This window comes from Mauremys mutica, chromosome 25 (assembly GCF_020497125.1).
Source record: "Mauremys mutica isolate MM-2020 ecotype Southern chromosome 25, ASM2049712v1, whole genome shotgun sequence".
NCBI classification, from domain to species: Eukaryota; Metazoa; Chordata; order Testudines; family Geoemydidae; genus Mauremys; species Mauremys mutica.
In genome coordinates this window covers 15,194,836-15,214,714 of record NC_059096.1, presented here as the reverse complement: position 1 = coordinate 15,214,714, position 19,879 = coordinate 15,194,836, and the positions used below count along the sequence as shown (strand labels likewise).

The window sequence follows — 19,879 nt, the reverse complement described above, 5'->3', positions numbered from 1 at the left end:
TTTGATATGGTCTCCCACAGTATTCTTGCCAGCAAGTATGGGCTGGATGAATGGACGGTAAGGTGGATAGAAAACTGGCTAGATGGTCGGGCTCAACGGGTAGTGATCAATGGTTCCATGTCTAGTTGGCAGCCGGTATCAAGTGGAGTGCCCCAAGGGTCGGTGCTGGGGCCGGTTTTATTCAATATCTTCATTAACGATCTGGAGGATGGTGTGGACTGCACCCTTAGCAAGTTTGCAGATGACACTAAACTGGGAGGAGTGGTTGATACGTTGGAGGGTAGGGACAGGATACAGAGGGACCTAGACAAATTAGAGGATTGGGCCAAAAGAAATATGATGAGGTTCAACAAGGACAAGTGCAGAGTCCTGCACTTAGGACGGAAGAATCCCATGCACTGCTACAGACTAGGGACCGAATGGCTGGGCAGCAGTTCTGCAGAAAAGGACCTAGGGGTTACGGTGGATGAAAAGCTGAATATGAGTCAACAGTGTGCCCTTGTTGCCAAGAAGGCTAATGGCATTTTGGGTTGTATAAGTAGGGGCATTTCCAGCAGATCGAGGGATGTGATCATTCCCCTCTACTCAGCACTGGTGAGGCCTCATTTGGAGTACTGTGTCCAGTTTTGGGCCCCACACTACAAGAAGGATGTGGACAAATTGGAGAGAGTCCAGCGGAGGGCAACAAAAATGATTAGGGGGCTGGAGCACATGACTTATGAGGAGAGGCTGAGGGAACTGGGATTGTTTAGTTTGCAGAAGAGAAGAATGAGGGGGGATTTGATAGCTGCTTTCAACTACCTGAAAGGGGGTTCCAAAGAGGATGGACCTAGACTGTTCTCAGTGGTAGAAGATGACAGAACAAGGAGCAATGGTCTCAAGTTGCAGAGGGGGAGGTTTAGGTTGGACATTAGGAAAAATTTTTTCACTAGTAGGGTGGTGAAGAACTGGAATGGGTTACCTAGGGAGGTGGTGGAATCTCCTTCCTTAGAGGTGTTTAAGGTCAGGCTTGACAAAGCCCTGGCTGGGATGATTTAGTTGGGTTTGGTCCTGCTTTGAGCAGGGGGTTGGACTAGATACCTCCTGAGGTCCCTTCCAACCCTGAGATTCTATGATTCTATGAAGTGCGGTCGCGGCGCCAGCGCTGGGAGAGAGCTCTCCCAGCGCTGCAGGTACTGCACCTCCCCGAGGGGATTAGCTCCCAGCGCTGGGGCACTGGTTACACTGGCGCTTTGCAGTGCTGTAACTTGCTGCGCTCAGGCAGGTGTTTTTTCACACCCCTGAGCGAGAAAGTTGCAGTGCTGTAAAGTGCCAGTGTAGCCAAGGCCTTGGCAACCTAGGCTCTCTTCCCAGCCCTGCCTGGGCTGGTCGGCACATGGGGCCCTGCTCGGGGGGGGAGGGTGAGACAGAGGCCCAGTGCTGGAGCTGTGGTGCTCAGTGCCGCTCGCACTAGGGCTGAGCGTGACCTGCTGGGTGCGCTGAGCTTAGCTGTTTGCAAAATAGGTGACTGACAGTCACCCTCCCATCCCGAGGGCTCCAGCTCAGCAGTTCTATTAGGGCTTGGCTACACTCGAAACTTGTCACAGCAGTGACTGGACTCCAGGGCTCCAGCTCAGCGGAGGGAGGGGGAGGGGCGCTCCCATCCTGTTCTCCTCCGGTCACATGAGAACAGGAGACCGCTCTGACCACTGCACCCCTTGTGATAAATTCTCCAGCGTTAGCAACACCAGGGAGCCGGCCCAGTGCTGGCTACAGCAGCGCCTCAGAGGTGCCGAACCCCTCGGGAATTTCACGAACTCTGCACAAAACGCTCTGCTTGTTCGTTCCAACGTTTGCAGCTGGACTCCGGCTTATCACAGCTTCGAGACTCCCCCGGGCAGAAGGAAACTGCTGCTTTTAAGCGGCTTCATGGAAATGACACAAGCAGAGGGACACGTTCCTCGCCAGCTCAAACCTTCTTTTTTAAGTTCCCCGTTTCCGTGGTTTACCCGTAACACGGCGGTGCCGGTTCGTGCCGCGGCCGCCTGGCGGCTGCTTCCCGCTGCAAGCGAGGGGCGCGGCCGGCCGCTCGGGCTGGAACGCGGGCGGGCTCCGAGCTCGCGTCACGCCGCCGGCCCGGGCCCCGGGGCTGGTCCAGCGCAGGCGGGAGCGCGGCAGAGCCGGGCCAGGGCCGGGCGAGCGGGGCCCCGCCGGGAGGGGGGGGGCAGAGACCGGGACCCTGGGCTCGGCTCGGGCACAACACGTGGGCGGCCCCCTGCGAGTCATGTGACCGGAACGTCACGTGACCTCCCGGGGATTCCCGCGGGGCGAGGGGCGCTTTCGCCCGCACGCGCCACCGCCTTTGAGGCAGCGACCAATAGGAGCGAGCCCGGTCCCGCCCCTTGGCCAATCAGAAGGAGAGGGCGGGGCTGGCGGCGGAGGGAGGCTGGCGCGGCCCTTGCACTGCAGACACTCGGGAGCTGCCGGGGCCGGGCCGGGTTCGTGCGGTGCAGCCTCAGGTGGGGCCGGGCCGGGCCGGGCCGGGCCGGGGCGCAGCCTGCGCTGCTGCTGGGGGGGCGGGAGCGCTGCAGGGCACCGCCGGGGGGGGGGCTGCGGCCTGGCAGGTGTCTCCCCCCCCGGGCCGGGCTTCCCCTCCCCGCCCCTCGGGGGCCAGGGGCTGCTGGCCGGGCCGGGCTCCCCCGCCCCTCGGGGGCCAGGGGCTGCTGGCCGGGCCGGGCTCCCCGTTCCCTCCCCCGCCCCTCGGGGGCCAGGGGCTGCTGGCCTGGCCAGGTTGCCTTGTGCCCATGGGCAGGTCAGCACATGGCCCCTGCTCTGGGGGGCGAGACAGAGGCCGGTGCTGGAGTTGGGGTGTTCAGTGCAGCTCGCACGAGAGCCGAGCGTGACCTGCCGGGTGCACTAGCCTGGCTGTGGACGGCTCCTGTGGTGGCATCGCCTCCCACTGACAGGGAGGTGCCCAGAGCCGGGTGCCCAGCTAGGCCAGCACTCTGCAGCTGACACGCAGGATTCTGAACCAGGGGACCTGAGTTCTGTTCCTTGCTCTGGACCTGAGCTGCCCTGTCACTTTGGCAGGCCAGGCTAACTCTGTGCCTCAGTTTCCCCTTCAGTAGTGGTGCTGGGTGCTGCCCTTCCCCAAGGTTGTGTGGCTTACTGGGTGGTGCTGCATGGGCACAAGTCCTACTGGTGGCCTGTCTGCTCGTGGCTACCGAGGTCATGATTCATATCCCAGTGTGATGTGCGAGCAAGCAGAGAGACAGACTCATGTGACTAGCCCAGCGGTGCTGCCCGGATCCCGGAGCACCTGCTTTGTGTCTCCTGTCCTGTCCCTAGTGGGCACGTTCTGCCTCTCCCTGGCACCCTCCACCTCGCTTATCTTGGGGCGGGTTTGACCATGGTCTATGTGGGATGACATGGTGCTGGCCTCCTGTGCGAGGGCCCATGGCCCAGCCAAGTCTCCATGACTAAAGGAGGTTGGATGTACAGCAGGCAAACAAGCGAATTAGCCATTGCACTAGGAATCGAGGGCTTTCTACCGTGCCATGGCTAGGGAAGGGCGGCACTGTCTTCTCCCACACTCAGGCTTTCCCTCGCTAGGCCCCAGTAAAATCCAGAGCCGTGTCTCCACCAGGAGTTTGGGCTAATGCGGGCAGCTCTCTCCTCGTACTGCTACACCCACTGGGCAGTGAAGACTCCCCAAGTCCCTTCCCTGCTTGGTGGCTGTGCCCTGGCTCAGTGGGCCCGTCATGCCCCTTGCGTGTGGATGAGCTGCCTTGGACTGGACCTGGAATGGCCCAGGCAGGCTGTTGTGAGGCCGAGCTGTGTGACCAGCATTTTCTGGAGCAAGGGTGAGGTGTGTTGAGGGACTCAGCTGTTTGCACTGGGCTCTGACTTCCATCTTTCTAGTTTTGCTTCCCCATCTGTCATGGGGTTTCGTTTCCTTCACGGCTGGTAGAAACCGGGTGCAAACTCAGCCATGTGAGTGAAGTAAGAGGAATTGGTGTAGGCAACCCCCGCCCCCAGCTCCAGTGCACTCGCTAGGATCTTTATTGCATGCATGGACAGAGCTGTACATGAGCTGTAAACACCATGTGCTACTTTCGCTGTAAATGCTGTTACAGGTCTCTCTGAGGGCAAGGGGCAGCTTGGGTTAGGGAGCGCAATGGGACGCGCCAGAGGCTTCTTTGCACAATCTAGGAGGGCACGTGGTGGCGGGTCCAGAATGCACGTGTATCTAGGGGTGGGAAGCAGCAGTGGGGCGGGGGGAGAGACAGGAAGGTCCTTTGTTTGTGTCTGTGCGTCATGTGCTCACGGGAAGGCACTTCTGGGTGTGCTTGTGCTGAGAGGCGTGTAGACCTCTACAGGTGGGAATTGACCCCTACCCTGGGGAGGCATTATCTCCTGGCAGATGGGGAAACTGAGGCCAGGGGAGGGAACTTGTCCCTGGTCACCCAGCAGGTTGGTGGTGAGCTGGCAATGGCAGATGGATCCTGGCACCCAGCTCGTTGCAGGGAGGCTTCTTTCCTGCTCGAGCCAGGGGAGCTGTGCTCCTGGGACAGTCCCAGGGATTGCAAGGAGCTGAGGTTCAGCGCATGCCCTGTTCCCACCATGGGCTTATGAATTCTGCCCAGAGCCAGACCCGCTTTGCTGCCCCTTACCAAGCCCCCAATGTCTAGGGGGCTCAGAAGGGATTGAGAGCCAGTTTGGTCCCTGGCTCTGCCACTGACTGGCTGCCTGAATGTAGCCCACTCGCAACCCCTCTCTGTGCCTCAGTTTCCCCACGTGTAAAATGGGACTCCCCTTTCTGTGGCTAGGTGCTGCAGTTTGTCAGTGCAGCCTGTCTCGGGGTGGGGTGGGGGGTGAGAGATGCTGTGAAAGGCTGCTGAGCTGCCAGGGCTCGCACTCTCAGGCTCGGTGATAACATCGGTGATGAGCAGGGCGGGGGGGTTAGTTAACCACACCGTCACCCAGAGCCTCGCACCCAGGCCAGAAGGCTGTCCCCGTGGTGGCTGCTCTCCCACAAGTGCTTATCGCCCCTGTCTGGCTGTGACCTGCCTCTCCTGCCTGCTGACAAGAGCGCTGGGCTGGAGGCGGGGGGAGCCGGAGCCAGACTCCCAGGCCTGGCTGGCAGGCATGGGGAAGTGTGTGGGCGGAGGGGAAGCGAGAGCGTGTGCCGGGGGGCCTGCTCTCGCTGGTAGGCGTCTGACTCCCAGCTGCTCTGGTACCTGGTGCAGAGCCTCCCCGCTTGTGCGGGTCTGCCCAGGTTCTCTAGGCTGAGTTGGGTGCTGGGGGCCAAGGGTGCGGCGTTCCAGGGGCAGGGGGGACTTGCGGGGTGCGAGGCCCAGTGCCAGGGGTTGCTCTCCTGGGGGGAGGTGGGGATCTGGCCCTGATTTGCCCCGTGAGCAAACACTGAGCTGTCTACGCGGCAGCACCATGTGGGGGGGGGGGAGGGGACAGGACAGAACTGCCTCTGCTCCACCCAGCTGCTGGGGGGCTGTAGTGCCCCCAGCGGGCTGCGCCGTGCCCCGTGGGCTGCGGCATGAGGTGAGGGCTGCGTGCAGGGCTCCTGCACCACCAGGCGATGCTATCGGGGAGCCGCGGCTGAGGATTGCATCTCGTGGTTACAGCGCATGAGGCGAACGCTGCTAGAGGCGCATGCAGCTGCCGGAGCCAGGTGGAGGGCAGGCACACGTCTCCATGCCCACGGGCAGGGGCCAGGAGAGACGCCACCCCCCCCACCCCCGCTGGAGGCAAGCGACCCCTGATCTCTGTCTCAGCAGGACTTTGGGGGGGGGTGAGGAGAGCCCGGGGGGGCCTGTGCTTTGCTGATGGGTGGAGCGGCTGGGAGCAGGATGGGACAAGGATTCCCTGGCTGCGGGGGTGGGGGCCTGCTCTGGGCAGTGCCGGAGCCATGGGACGATCGTCAGGCCTGGCCCAGCCAATGCTGGGGCTCTGGTTCCAGGATCGAGAGCACTGGGGAGCGTGGGAGATCGGGGAGATGAGTCGCGGCTCCGGCCCAGGCCTGCTCAGCGCTATCCCACACCACACCCCACCGCCTGTCTCTGGGGGGTGAGCGACACCTGCCCCACTCTTTGGGGCTCGTCTCTTGAATTCAGGCAGGTGGAGATGTTCCTCTCGTGACCCAGTGGGCACTTGGCTCTGCCTGCCGTTGGGGGCGCCGTGAACACAGTGCGGGAGGGGGGTGATTTCCAGCCCCCCCCATGAGGGCAACTTGCAGCCACCCCTCCCTGCTGGCAGGCGTGCGGGTGTGAGCGCTTCCCTGTGGGTCTGTGCCATGGTTACACGGGGGACCCAGCCTAGCGGGACCCGTGGCTGAGTGGCAGTGGGCCCGGTTCACCCAGGTGGGACTCCAGAGTCTCCTGCAGCAGGCAGGGCGTGTGGCTAGCGCCTTCCAGCCCGAACGAACGTCCCAGGGCAGAAGGCCCCTTGGCCTCGTCAGCTCACAGCAGGGCGGGAGGGGGCTCCGGAGGCCTGGCTCTGGGTTCTGAGCACTGGCCTGCACTGCTCTAGCTCAAAGGGGCTGTGACGCCGGGGGGAGGAGGGGCCCAGCTGCTTCCCAGGCTGCTGTGCCCTGATACACGGTTTGCGTTTCCGCCTCTCTGCTGCATCCGTGTTTCTGCTGGCCTGCGGCCAGGTCCTCACTGGAGCCGCCGCGCCGGGGGAGGGGGCCAGGCTGGAGCTCTTATCGGCCTGGACTTTGGGCTGTGGGGCTGGTTTGGTCACTGATCCCCTCCCAGGGCTGGTTCCCAACAGCGAGGGGGCGGAGGCTGCGTGCCAGGGCCGAGCCCTCTCCAGCCGAGCCCTTATCGCGCCAGCAGCTCTCAGCAGCGTAAGGCGGCTGGGCAGCCTCAGGGGCTTTCCCCGGGCGCGGTTGGGCACGAGGCAGTGTCACAACAGGGGCAGCTGCAGTGCTGGTGGGTTCCAGCCGGAGGGGAGCGGGAGGGACACCGCACTGAGCCACAGCCCCCACCCCCAGTGCTGGGACTCGCTGGTCCAACCAGCCGCTCAGCGCAGCCAGGCCCTCACCTAGAAGGAGGCTGGTGCCGGAGAACAGCTCTCAGAGGGGGGCCCCGGGGGGCTGGTGGTGTGGCTGCTTTTGTGCAGTGGGGTCTTCTGGTTCAGGGGTGGGGGCAAAGGTAAGTACTTACCCCCATTTTACAGATGGGGAAACTGAGGCACAGAGGCAGGGGAGTGACTCTGCTTGTCCCTGGTTGCACAGCATGTCGGGAGCAGAGCCAGGGACAGAACCCAGGAGTCCTGCTTCCTTCCCTCCAGCTTTGTCTGGGGTTCTGCCGAGCCCCACAGCCAGCTGGTGGCTCAGGGTTGAAGCCAGGTGCCCCAGGAGAGGTGGTGGGGTGAGGTGGCTGAGCAGCTGTTGGCTGGTCCCTTGCAGGTTCTCACCCCAAGGATGTGGTCGCTCGTGCCATTGTGGCTGGTGCTGTCCGGAGCGGTGGCCTCCCTGCGGTGCCCCGATGGGCAGCTGTGCCAGGGGCTTGACGTCTGCTGCCGGGATCCCGGAGGGGACGGCTACGCCTGCTGCCCCCCACCTCTGGTGAGTGTCTGTGTCTGTCCCGGGCGAGGGCTGGAGGGGTCGCTATGGGCGGTGAAGGTGGCTCTGCCTGGCGTCCCCCCCCCGGTGCAGAGCCAGCCACTCTGGCCTGTGTAGAGCAAGCTCGCTGGGTCTCTGCCAGTGCCCGAGACGCTGCAGGGGCTGAGCTGCTCTGGTGGCTGGGGGCAGCGAGGCTGCGGGGGGTGGAGGGAGTCGCTCCTGGGGACGGGAGGAAGGGCCCGGGTTGGGGGGAGCATTGTCATAACCCAGATCCCCGGCGGAAGCCGTGTTGCAGAACCTGCCTGTGATTTACTGCCCTGCTTGCCTCATCCGCTCCCCCGCCCGGCCTGCCGGGAAGCTGTGCTAACCCTCCCGCACCACGTGCTGGAGCCCTTCCCCCACGGGGTGCAATCCAGTCCCTTTGTGCCCCCTGGGGCAGCCTGGGCCCACTGTCTGGGAGTGCCCTGAGCGCTGCGTGCTGGGGGCAGCCCCTGGTCTAGACACCAGGGCTAAAACCCCCAGCCAATAATGGGTAGAAACTGCCGAAGCTCAGGGGTCTCCCGCCCCATCGCAGCTGCCCCAGGCTGAGCTGGGCTCCCAGCCGGGCCAGCCAAGGGGAGGGGACCTGCCCGCCAGCCCCCTCCTGGTGGCAGTGGTGCCGAGCGTGGAAAGCAGACGTGTCCCAGCCCAGGCTGTACACCTCCCCCACTGAGAGCCTGGGGTGGGCTCTGGGGGGGCTTGAGGGTCTGGCTGCGTCCAAGCCATGACTCAGCCGCGCATCTCTGACCACTGCATCCCCCTCACCCTCTGTCTCCTCCACCAGGGCTCCCCGCACTCCCTGCCTATGACCCAGGCCAGCAGCGTGGCCGAGCCTGCCGGGACCATGTGCCCCGATGGTACCCAGTGCCCCGCCGAATACAGCTGCCTGCGCACGCCGGCTGGCTCCTTCAGCTGCTGCCCATTGTCGGAGGTAAGCGCCTGGCCCGGGGCTGGGGGCCTCCAGCGTGTACTTGGGATGTGGGGGGCTGCCGGGCTGGGCCATTCTCCCCAGAGAGCTTCCTGGCCAGCTGCCAGGCTGGGTCAGGCCCTGCCTGTAGACAGTGTGGGGGAGAGGTCTCCCCGGGTGGTCAGTGGAAATCCCTTCCACCCAGGGCATAGTTACACTGTGGAACTCCCTGCTGCAGGCTGTCACTGAGACCAAGCTGGGATTGGCTGTTTCTGTGGGTCCCAGGGACATCCCAAGTTGTCACCGTTGCTGCTAGCACAGACGGGAGCCCAGACCTCCTCCTTCGGGGCTTCAGCCCGATTCTGATTAGGATGAGGCCTTCCTGGAGGGCCAGATTATCCCACAGCTACTACCGTGGGGCTTCTTGGTTCACCTGGGGCTGGACCCTGCTGGAGACAGGACATGGGGCTGGCTGGCCCGTGGTGCCCAAGGGGGGGCGGTCCAGTGCTGGGAGTTACCAGCGGCAGAGTGGATTGTAGGGCACGGCTGTAGCTCTCCCATGGTCCTGATCTCCTGCTTGGCCAAGGGCTGGGTGTTTTCCTTTGCCCCCTCCGCCAGCCCAGGACAGCCTGGTGCTGCCCGGCTGCGTGCCCTTCCTCCAGTGGAGTGGGCAGCCTTTGTCCTGGCCTGGGAGAAGCAGCCCTTCTCCAGTGCTTAGAACTGGGGGTTCCCCATCCTCTGCCACTGAGTCCTGTCCCCTCACCGTGCCTCAGTTTCCCCATGTGGGGGGGATACTGTTGGCATCCAGGGGTTGGAGCTGCTTGGTGCTGGTGTCCATCTGCCTTGGGTGCATTCCCGTGGCCCACGTGGCTGCTCCTAGCCCCCGTCGCCTGTCCCGGGATTCAGGGTGCTGGGATATGCTGGCTGTGCTGCCCAGAGCCATCTCCTCTGTCTCTCCTCAGGCCGTCGCCTGCGCCGACAGGCATCACTGCTGCCCCCGGGGGTCCCACTGCAGTGCCGACGGCAGATCCTGCTTCCTGCTCCCAGGTATGGGGTCGGGGGGGTATCCTGGGCCCCTGCGTCGGAGCATGGATGCCGTACGACACAAGGGGACCCTGTTGGCACTGACAGTCTCTGCCTCTGGTCCCGGGTCTGGTGCCGACCGGGCGCTGCCCGATGCCGGGAGCTCATGACCCCCTCTAGCGGCCCCGCCACATGCCTGGCTGCACTGGGCTTGGCGTCTCGTCCTCCAGCCGTTGGATTGTGGGGGGCAGGGGCTGTAGCAGGAGGTTTCCCATAGTACTGGGGGGCAGGGGCTGATGGATTCCTCTCCCCAGGTCCCAGTGGGTCTTGGACTCCCCCAGGGAGGGCTCTGGAGCAAGAGACTCCAGCTGCCACTTCTGGTGGGGCTGCCCGGGGGGCGAGGGGCTGAGGGCAGAGCTGCCCTGGCTTCTCTCTGCTGAGTGCCAGGCGCTGGCCATGCTCTTGGCAGGTCTCCCAGCCGCTGGAGCTGTCCAGTGCCCTGATGGCGAATCAGAGTGTCCCAATGAGTCCACCTGCTGCATGATGCCCACTGGCTCCTGGGGGTGCTGCCCCATGCCACAGGTACCGGGCTGGGCTATAGGGGACTGTGGGGGAGAAGGGCTGGGATGGGGCTGGGATATGGGGATCCATGGGTCAGTTGGGGGGCAGGGGTGGGGCTGGGATACAGGGGGCCTGGGTTGGCAGGGGGCAGGGCTGGGATATGGGGATCCATGGGTTGGTTGGGGGGCAGGGGTGGGGCTGGGATACAGGGGGCCTGGGTTGGCAGGGGGCAGGGCTGGGATATGGGGATCCATGGGTTGGGTGGGGCTGGGATACAGGGGGCCTGGGTTGGCAGGGGGCAGGGCTGGGATATGGGGATCCATGGGTTGGTTGGGGGGCAGGGGTGGGGCTGGGATACAGGGGGCCTGGGTTGGCAGGGGGCAGGGCTGGGATATGGGGATCCATGGGTTGGGTGGGGCTGGGATACAGGGGGCCTGGGTTGGCAGGGGGCAGGGCTGGGATATGGGGATCCATGGGTTGGGTGGGGCTGGGATACAGGGGGCCTGGGTTGGCGGGAGGGCAGGACTCGTATACAGGGGGCCGTGGGTAAGGGTTGGTTGTGGGGCGGCTGTGCCAAGCCCAGGGCGAGGCACTGGTGTGAGGGTGTGCTGGGGGGCGACCTGGGTGCCTTGTGGGTTGAGGTGGGGGGCCAGGCGGAGCTGGCCTGGGGGCTGGCGAGGGAGGGAGCTGGGGAGCTGCTCTGCTATGCCCCATATCTCTGGCAGGCCGCCTGCTGCACGGACAAGGTGCACTGCTGCCCCCATGCCACCACCTGCGACCTGGAACGTGCCCGCTGCCTCTCAGCCACTGGGGAGCAGCCCCTGGGCAGCAAGGTGCCAGCGCGGAAGCGAGCGCCGTGGCAGGGAGTGCCAGGTACGGCGTGGGCTGGCGTGGGGTCCCATGGGTGCTCGGCCCCACGTGTGGGGGTCCCGGGGAGCAGGCTGGAGGGGCTGGGCTCCCCGTGCCGTGTGGTGTCCTCTGCGTTGGGCCCCACACCCTGGCTGGAGGAGTGAGCCAGCCCCTTGTCTAGGGGGTGCTGTGCTATGGGCACTGCCCTGGCCTAAACCCCTGGGCAGCCCCCTGCCCCACAGCATCATAGAAGACGCTCGTTACAGGGCTGCTTGGGCAGCCAAGACGGCCCTGGGATCCGGCGGGGGGGGGAGGTCTGCTTCCCTTCCTATGCGCTGTTAGACAGCGGCCATGCCACCCCCAGAGGTGGCCGCATGGCAGTGGTGGGTACATTCAGTCGGACACCCCCCAGCTGCTCTGTGAAGAGGAGTCGGATACGGAGATCAATGGCTACCCCCAGAGTTGGGTTGAGAGCTCACCTCTCTGGTAGGAGGTGCCCCCAAGCTGCTCCTGGGGCCCTGCCTGCAGCCGGTGCAGAGGCCTGTGGGGTGGCAGGTGCTGTCAGGGCCCTGGTGGAGCAGCTGCTGGGGGGTGTTGGTCTGTGCCCCCTGACCTCCCTTACCCTGCCCTCCGCAGTCTCGCTCGGCGCGATCACCTGCCCCGACCACAAGTCAGTGTGTCAGGACGGCACCACCTGCTGCCAGCTGCCGACCAGCCAGTACGGCTGCTGCCCACTGCAGAACGTGAGTGAGGATGGGGTGGGCAGGGCAGGACGTGAGGTGTGTGTGTCTCGTCTCCCCCCCACACACCCCCCCAGGCATTCTGTGAGCTGCCCGTTCCCTCTGCCCCTCCTGGTGTCCTAGGGCAGCCTTGAGATGTCTGTGCCAGCGCCTTTCGGATTGACACCTGCCCCATGGCACAGAGGTGCTGCAGAGCCCGGTCTGGCATCCTGCGCCCCTGGGCGGGTTAAACCCAGCCCCCGTTACAGCGCTGCCAGGCCGGGGGGAGGGGAGCGGGCTGCAGGGGCAGGGACACCCCGAAGTGGGTGTCTCACTGCACATAACGGGGCACCTGGCACTCTGCGCCATGTCTCCCAGCGGGCAGCCAGCCAGGCTGCGCTGCCACTTGTCTCCTGCCTCGGGACTGGCACCAGTGATCTGCCCACATGGCCGCCTCCCCTGGTATCTGCCCCAGACTAGGAGGTGTCACCTCCCTGTGCTGAGCCTGGGGTGCCAAGTTCATGCCAGGCTGGGCAGGCGGGTTCCCTCAGGCTGCTCTGGGCATGTCACGGCTCCTGAGGGCCCCTCTCAGAAGTTCCAGGTGTTGGGCTCTGTCCCCAGCTGTGGCTGCTTTTCAGCACTGCTGGGCGCTGAGTGTGCTCAGGGAAGATGCTGTAGGGCCTAGCGGGCTCTGCCAGCCAAGCTTCCAGCTCCTGGTGACGGGCTGGCGGTGCCCCTGGTGCCGAGCCCCTGGGGGACACCCCCACCCCCCAGAGCTGGATTTGGGTTTAACTGGGCCCGGGTTCTTCCCTGGCACTCCAGGCCGTGTGCTGCAGCGATCACCTGCACTGCTGCCCCAAAGGCACCACCTGCGACCTGCAACACTCAAAATGTGCCTCGGCGCTGGGCCAGATGCAGCCTCTCACCCGGCTCCTGGACGCCTCTGAGAGAGGTAGGAGGCAGGAGGAGGGGAAGCGGGTGCTCTGATAATGCCACGGGTTCTGGGACTTTGCCATCCCCTTGGGGCAGCAGTGCCTGGGGGCCAGGGACCCTTCCCTCTGCAGTGGGCACTGGAGTGGCACAGCCCAGTGGGAGTGGGGAGGGTGAGCTGGATGCTGCCCCAGAGCCGGGCCCTGCAGATGTCTCCAGGGATTCCTTCCCCCGGGGTGAGGGCTTTCCGAGGCTGCCCTGGGGCCACAAGCTCCCCTGGGCCCCATCCTGTCAGCCCAGAGGAAGGGTCTGACCACTGGGTCTCGTTCCCCAGCTCGAGAGGTTCGCTGCGACGAGCAGACCAGCTGTCCTGACGGCAGCACCTGCTGCAGGCGGAGCACAGGGGCCTGGGCCTGCTGCCCCCTGGTGGAGGTACGGGGCGGGGGGGGAGGCATCTCCTGGCAAGGCGGGGCTTAGCCTAGGGCTTGGAGGTTCCTGCTGCCCCACACGGGGAGGGACAGACCCTGCCTGGAGCTGCCCCACCTCAGGTGCTGGCCAGCTACCCCTCCTGCTCATACGTACCCCCCACTGCTCCCAGCCCTGCCCCCCTCCCCAGATACTGCCCTTCCCCCCCCTCCTGCAGCCCTGCCCCTCCCCTGGGTGCTGGCCAGCCGCCCCTTCTTAGCTATAGACCCCCCCCCGTGCTGGTCAGCCACCTCCTCCCCCCTGAAGCCTGACTCTCCTATATGCTAATAAGCTCCTCCCCCCGCCCAGGCCGTGTGCTGCCAGGACCACGTCCATTGCTGCCCCAAGGGCTACACGTGCGACCTGGCGGGGGGCAGCTGCCAGCCGCCCGCTGTCTCTGTCCCCTGGCTGGAGAAAACCCCGGCGCGAGTGCGAGCGCCCTCTAGGGGCCGAGACGTGCAGTGCGACGAGCAGACCAGCTGTCCTGAGGGCAACACCTGCTGCAGGCTGAGCACAGGGGCCTGGGGCTGCTGCCCCCTGGTGGAGGTGAGTAGGAGCACGGGCTACAGGACATGGCTCTGGGGTGTCTCCTGTCGAGGTCGGCTGTGGGTGCAGGGAGGGGCTCAGTCACTGAGCACGTTTTTGGGGAGCTGGGTAAGAGCTGCCCTTGCTCCCCTGCCCGCACCATGGTCCTGCTGCCCCAGGGGCCCTCCTGGAAGGCAGAGCAGGGCTGGGACTCCTCTGTGTAATTACCAGCCCGTAGTGGGGGGGGCCCTGCTCCAACCCGCTGGGGTCTCTGACTGAGCCAGGGCATTGTGGGTCGTGGCTGAGGGGTGACCAGAGGACGAGGGGAGAGGTGGGGCTGCAGGTCATGTCATACATGCATGTTGTTGTCTCCTCCCCCCGCCCAGGCCGTGTGCTGCCAGGACCACGTCCATTGCTGCCCCAAGGGCTACACGTGCGACCCGGCGGGGGGCAGCTGCCAGCAGGCCCTGCTCTCTGTGCCCTGGCTGGAGAAAACCCCGGCGCGAGTGCGAGCGCCCTCTAGGGGCCGAGACGTGCAGTGCGATGAGCAGACCAGCTGTCCTGAGGGCAACACCTGCTGCAGGCTGAGCACAGGGGCCTGGGGCTGCTGCCCCCTGGTGGAGGTGAGTAGGAGCACGGGCTACAGGACATAGTCAGGTCTGAGGGGCCCCAGCCGTGGATAGTGGTGGTGGGGCTGTGGGTCGGGAGGGTGCCCAGCGGAGGAGGGGAGGGGCGGGGCCGCGGGTCGGGGCTGAGGGGCGGGCGCCCAGCGGAGGAGGGGAGTGGCGGGGCTCCAGGTCAGGGGCTGGGGGGCGGGCGCCCAGCCGAGGAGGGGAGGGGCGGGGCAGAGGGTCGGGGCTGGGGGGGTGAGCCACCAGCTCAGGAGGGGTGTGGCGGGGCGGTGGGTGGGGGCGGGGGGGCGGGCGCCCAGCTGAGGGGGGGTGTGGCGGGGCAGAGGGTCGGGGCTCAGGGGCGGGCGCCCAGCTGAGGAGGGGTGTGGCGGGGCTGCCGGTCGGGGCTGGGGGGCGGGCGCCCAGCTGAGGAGGGGTGTGGCGGGGCCGTGGGTCGGGGCTGGGGGGCGGGCGCCCAGCTGAGGAGGGGTGTGGCGGGGCTGCGGGTCGGGGCTGGGGGGCGGGCGCCCAGCTGAGGAGGGGTGTGGCGGGGCTGCCGGTCGGGGCTGAGGGGCGAACGCCCAGCGGAGGAGGGGAGGGGCGGGGCTGTGGGGCGGGGCTGAGGGGCGAGCGCCCAGCGGAGGAGGGGAGTGGCAGGGCTCCAGGTCAGGGGCTGGGGGGCGGGTGCCCAGCTGAGGAGGGGAGGGGCGGGGCTGTGGGGCGGGGCTGAGGGGCGTGCGCCCAGCGGAGGAGGGGAGGGGAGGGGCCGTGGGTCGGGGCTGGGGGGCGGGCGCCCAGCTGAGGAGGGGTGTGGCGGGGCTGCGGGTCGGGGCTGGGGGGGCGGGCGCCCAGCGGAGGAGGGGAGTGGCGGGGCTCCAGGTCAGGGGCTGGGGGGCGGGCGCCCAGCTGAGGAGGGGAGTGGCTGCGGGTCGGGGCTGGGGGGCGGGCGCCCAGCTGAGGAGGGGTGTGGCGGGGCTGCGGGGCGGGGCTGCGGGCGGGCGCCCAGCTGAGGAGGGGAGGGGAGGGGCTGTGGGGCGGGGCTGAGGGGCGAGCGCCCAGCGGAGGAGGGGAGTGGCGGGGCTCCAGGTCAGGGGCTGGGGGGCGGGCGCCCAGCTGAGGAGGGGAGGGGAGGGGCTGCGGGTTGGGGCTGGGGGGCGGGCGCCCAGCTGAGGAGGGGAGTGGTGGGGCCGTGGGTCGGGGCTGGGGGGCGGGCGCCCAGCTGAGGAGGGGTGTGGCGGGGCTGCGGGTTGGGGCTGGCGGGTGGGCACCCAGCGGAGGAGGGGAGGGGTGGGTGCCCAGTGGGGGAGTTGGAAGGGGGGTTGCGTGTTGTCGTTACACATGCTGAGTCTCCTCCCCCCGCCCAGGCCGTGTGCTGCCAGGACCACGTCCATTGCTGCCCCAAGGGCTACACGTGCGACCCGGCGGGGGGCAGCTGCCAGCAGGCCCTGCTCTCTGTGCCCTGGGCACCCAAGGCTCCAGCTCACATTATTGGCGCCGCCCAGAGCCGAGGCGTGAAGTGCAACCAGACGGTCAGCTGCGAGGACGGGCAGACCTGCTGCAAGAGCGGGACGGGCTCCTGGGCCTGCTGCCATCTGCCAAATGTGAGGGTGGGGCGGGGGGCTGTGCCCATCTCTTGCCTGTGCAGGAGCACTGCCCACCGCTGCGAGGGGCACCGGCGGGGGGTGGAGCGGGGTGAGGCCCTGGCTCCTCACAGGCATGCTTGTGCCCTGCCTCGCTCCTTGGCCTGCAGAAGGATCTCTCTAGGGCTTGAAGTGCGAGCCAGGACTCCTGGCTCCGGGAGGGGAATGGGGTCCAGTGGTTAGTGGGGCGGGAGCCAGGGCTCCTGGGTTCTCTCTCTGGCTCTGGTGGGTTAGAGCAGTGGCTTTCAAACGGGGGTGTGACCCAGAATGGGGTTGCAGCGGCTCTGGTCAGCACCACCGACTGGGCCATTAAAAGTCCCGTTGGTGGTGCTGCCGGCTCATGCAGGCTAGTGCCTACCCGTTCCGACACCGCGCTGCGCCCCGGAACCGACCAGCAGCTCCGGCTCCTAGGGGGTGGTGGGAGCTGGGGGGGCGCCTGTGAGCGAGGGCTGCGTGGACCTGCTTGCACGCGTCCACCTAAGAGCCAGGCCTGCTGCTGGCCGCTTCCGGAGTGCAGCGCAGTCCGCGGTGCCAGGAAGCTGCTTTAGCACCCCTGCTGCCCCAATCCTCTGCCCCCCCAAACCCCTCGCCCCTTCCTGCCCCCAAACCCCTCATTCCCAGCCCCACCCCAAGGCCCTCACCCCTGCAACCCAATCCTCTGCCTGAGCCCCTCCCAATCCCCTCATCCCCAGCTCGCTTGGGGCACCGGCATCAACAATTTTCTTCAACTGTGTTGCCAGAAAAAAAGTTTGAAAACCACTGGGTTAGTGAGTCGGGGAGGGGGCAGGAGCCAGGAGCTCTGGGTTCTCTCCCTGGCGGGGGGAGGGTGGGGGGAGGGGTCAGGAGCTCTGGGTTCTCTCCCTGGCTGGGGGAGGGTGGAGGGGTCAGCAGGAGCTCTGGGTTCTCTCCCTGGCCGGGGGAGGGTGGGGGGAGGGGCCAGGAGCTCTGGGTTCTCTCCCTGGCCGGGGGAGGGTGGGGGGAGGGGCCAGGAGCTCTGGGTTCTCTCCCTGGCCGGGGGAGGGTGGAGGCATGTGGGGGGAGGCTCAGGAGCTCTGGGTTCTCTCCCTGGCCGGGGGAGGGTGGAGGCATGTGGGGGGAGGCTCCGGAGCCAGGGCCGTGGCAGGCTGCTCTGTCTCCGCGCGGCCGGCTGACCCCTCTCTCCCCAGGCTGTGTGCTGTGAGGATCACCAGCACTGCTGCCCATGGGGCTACACCTGCAACCTGGCCACACAGAGCTGTGAGAAGCACCAGGCCGGGCGGGTGCTGCCCGTGGGCCTGAGCCTCTCCGCCTCCCTGCTGCCCGCCAGCCCGGAGCCCAGCAACGACGTGACCTGCGACGCCCAGCACTACTGCCCTGCCCGCCAGACCTGCTGCAAGGCTGCCATGGGCGCCTGGGCGTGCTGCCCCTACCACTGGGTGAGGGAGGGGCGTGGCGGGACCCCGGGGGGAGAGGTGCTGGCTGCCCCGGAGCAGCACAGAGCCCTGCAGCTCACGGCGCCGCCATCTGCCCAGCGCCGCCCGCCGGCTGCCTGCTGCAGCCCCTGGACTGTGGGTCCCTCCCAGCTGCTGCCCCCCACCCAGCTGCCTGCTGTGGCCTCAGCCCCCCAGCCATGCTGCGCCCAGGGCTGCAGGTCACTCTAGGGGCTGGGCCGCTGGCAGGGGAACCAGGGGGAGGTTGGCGACTCTGACCTGCCCCAGCTGCTCCCTCTCCGGGGGACCCCTCTGCTCCAGCCCGGCTGCCCCCAGCAGACAGTAACAGGCCTCTCATTTCTCCGCAGGGCTCCTGCTGCTCCGACAAGCGCCACTGCTGCCCCTGGGGCTACCGCTGCTCCAAGTCGGGCCTCGACTGCAGGCGGCGCTGGCTCCTGCGCTGGGACGCCGGCGCCCCCCAGGCCCACCGGCTGCTGTGAAGTGCCTGTGGGGGCACCCCCAGGCCAACCCAGTGCTGAGGGGGGAGTGGGGATTGCTCTGGCCCCTCACTCTCACTTCCAGCCTCAGGGCCCTTGTCTCTGGCTGCCCCAGGGCACACAGACCCTACTCTCCGCAGGACCTGTCCCCCCAGCCCCCGTGGAGCTAAGTACGGGGCTCTAAGCCCCCCCCCCCCCTTGCTGTGGGAGTTTAACCCCAGACGCAGCAGTGTGGGCGCACGTAGCTGGGTGCTTCGTCCTCTGCTCCCAGTGCTGCTGCCACCCCCAAAGGCGCCGCAGGCACCAGGAGTGCCCCTTTCCTGCTGGAGGCCTGAAGGGTAAGGGTCCCCCCCCCAGCCTCTTCTCCTTCTGTGGGTGCCTTGAAGCAGGGCCGGGCCAGGCCTTGCTCCCCCACCACAGGGGAGCCAGGGACGCTGGGCTGCTTTGCTTTCTGCACCCCGGGGGCAGCTGCCTCTCCCGGGCACTCAGGCCCCTCCCAGCCTCCTGTTGTGCTGGATGTGAAAGTCGCGCCTGGGCCGGCAGCAGGGGCAGGGCTGGGACATGGGCACTGCAGAGTCCAGCTCCTAGGGCCCTCCTACCCCCCTCCCTGAGCGTGCCTGGCCCTGAGCTCCTGCCTTAGTCTAATCCCCCTGGTCAGGGGAGTCTCTGCTGCCCCCCTCACAGCTGCCCTGCGAGCCCCGGGCTGGCCTGGCATCATGCCCTGTGCTCACCACCTCCCCTCAGTGCCCCACCTGGGCTGGAGCCTGTGCCAGGAAGTGGGGCCACGGGGGCTGAAGTGGCTGGAAGAGCGTGAGAACCAATAAAGGGTGTGGAGGAAGGTGCTGGTGTCAATCCTGTCTCCTTCCTGCTGCAAAACTTCCCCCAGCCAAGGGGGCCAGGCCACCACCGTGCATGTCGGCCCGGACTCCTGGGCCCAGCCTTGCCCTCTCCTCTCTTCCCTGCAACATGCTGGGCCTCCAGTGCTGTCCCTCCTGCAGCCCTTGGCAGGCCCAGCCCACCCAGGGGGGAGCACCAGGGCCTTGGGCCCCCTGCCTGCCCGGAGCAGTGAGTGGGTGCAAAGTGGCTGAGGAGACTGGCACAAACCCACCTGCCAGCCTCCCCTGGGCAGCTGCCAGGGGTTACTCTGAGGCCAGCTCTGCTATAATGTAAATGGGGTCAGCGTGGGGCAGGCTCAGCACCCAGCTGAGCTCCAGAGCAGCACTGCACGGCCCCCACCTGGGTGCCTGCCTCCCCTCCCAGCTGCACCCATCTGTGTGTGTGGGGGGGGGGCTGCTTTGGTGTTCCAGCAGCCCCTACAGCCCGGGCCATGTTGCTGCTAGGCAGGGGACGGAGCTGTCTGCACTGAGCGAGTGTCCCTCAACCCGGCTGCTCTTCAGAGTGTGGGCCCAGCCCTGGCGCTAGCTAAAGAGCTGGGCCCGGAGGGGAACCAGGCCTGGCACGGCCGGGCGCCAGTCTCACGGCACCGCGCACATGGAGGAACCAGCCAGACACGGGCAGGGATCGAAGGGTTTTATATATTAATGCCATTCTAGAGAACATGGGGGGCCACAGGCCAAGCTGGCCCCGGCCTCGCTCCTTGGATAAAACGTGGGGGGTTCATGTGCAGCCCATGGGCCGGAGGGGGTGCCAGGGCACAGATCCAGGCCAAGCTGCCCCTGGCCCTCTGCCTGCAGGAGGGTGACCAGGTTCGGGCACAGCTGCAGCTCTCCTCACCCCAAGAGAACTTCAGCAAATCCAAGCCGCCCAGGGGCAGGGGGGCCCACCCCTGGCTCTAAGCCCTTCACTGCTCCGTGGGTGGCTCTGGGAACAAGGGGCGTGGCCAACCCCGAGCTGCTCTTGGGGGGTGGGGTGGGGGTGCTCGTGCTGTGGAGAATCACCTGGCAGGCCTGACCAAGTCCCCACCCCCCCCAAGGGGGAGGAGGTTCCCAAACTAGATCCCTGCAGCAGGCAGTTGCCAATCAAGCCTCATGGTTGAGAGCAGGGCCCCTGCCTCGCGCTCTGGGGCACTGGCTGGGAGCAGCTGCCCCCGCCGTGTAACCCGGCCAGTGCCCCACCCCGCCATGCTGAGAGCTTTCGGGGAGCTGCCTGGCCGCTGTAGAACCATCTCCCCCTTGTCAAG

At 66.6% G+C, this 19,879-nt stretch overlaps 1 protein-coding gene across 2 annotated transcripts; it reads left to right on the top strand.

Moving 5' to 3' along the window:
* The first annotated feature begins 2,345 nt into the window (after window positions 1-2,345).
* GRN (granulin precursor) lies at window positions 2,346-18,577 on the top strand. 2 transcript variants are annotated; one of them, XM_044999767.1, is made up of 14 exons: window positions 2,346-2,498; window positions 7,409-7,567; window positions 8,388-8,534; window positions 9,473-9,557; window positions 10,003-10,115; window positions 10,820-10,967; window positions 11,580-11,686; window positions 12,485-12,614; window positions 12,927-13,024; window positions 13,367-13,603; window positions 13,969-14,205; window positions 15,558-15,794; window positions 17,000-17,248; window positions 17,611-18,577. In XM_044999767.1, exons 2-14 carry the CDS (start codon window positions 7,424-7,426, stop codon window positions 17,740-17,742), a joined length of 2,064 nt encoding a protein of 687 aa, XP_044855702.1. In that variant the 5' UTR covers window positions 2,346-2,498; window positions 7,409-7,423; the 3' UTR covers window positions 17,743-18,577. The 2 variants fall into 2 exon arrangements, with proteins under 2 accessions (XP_044855702.1, XP_044855703.1); XM_044999768.1 differs by lacking the exon at window positions 2,346-2,498 and adding an exon at window positions 6,809-6,929.
* Window positions 18,578-19,879: the final 1,302 nt, after the last annotated feature.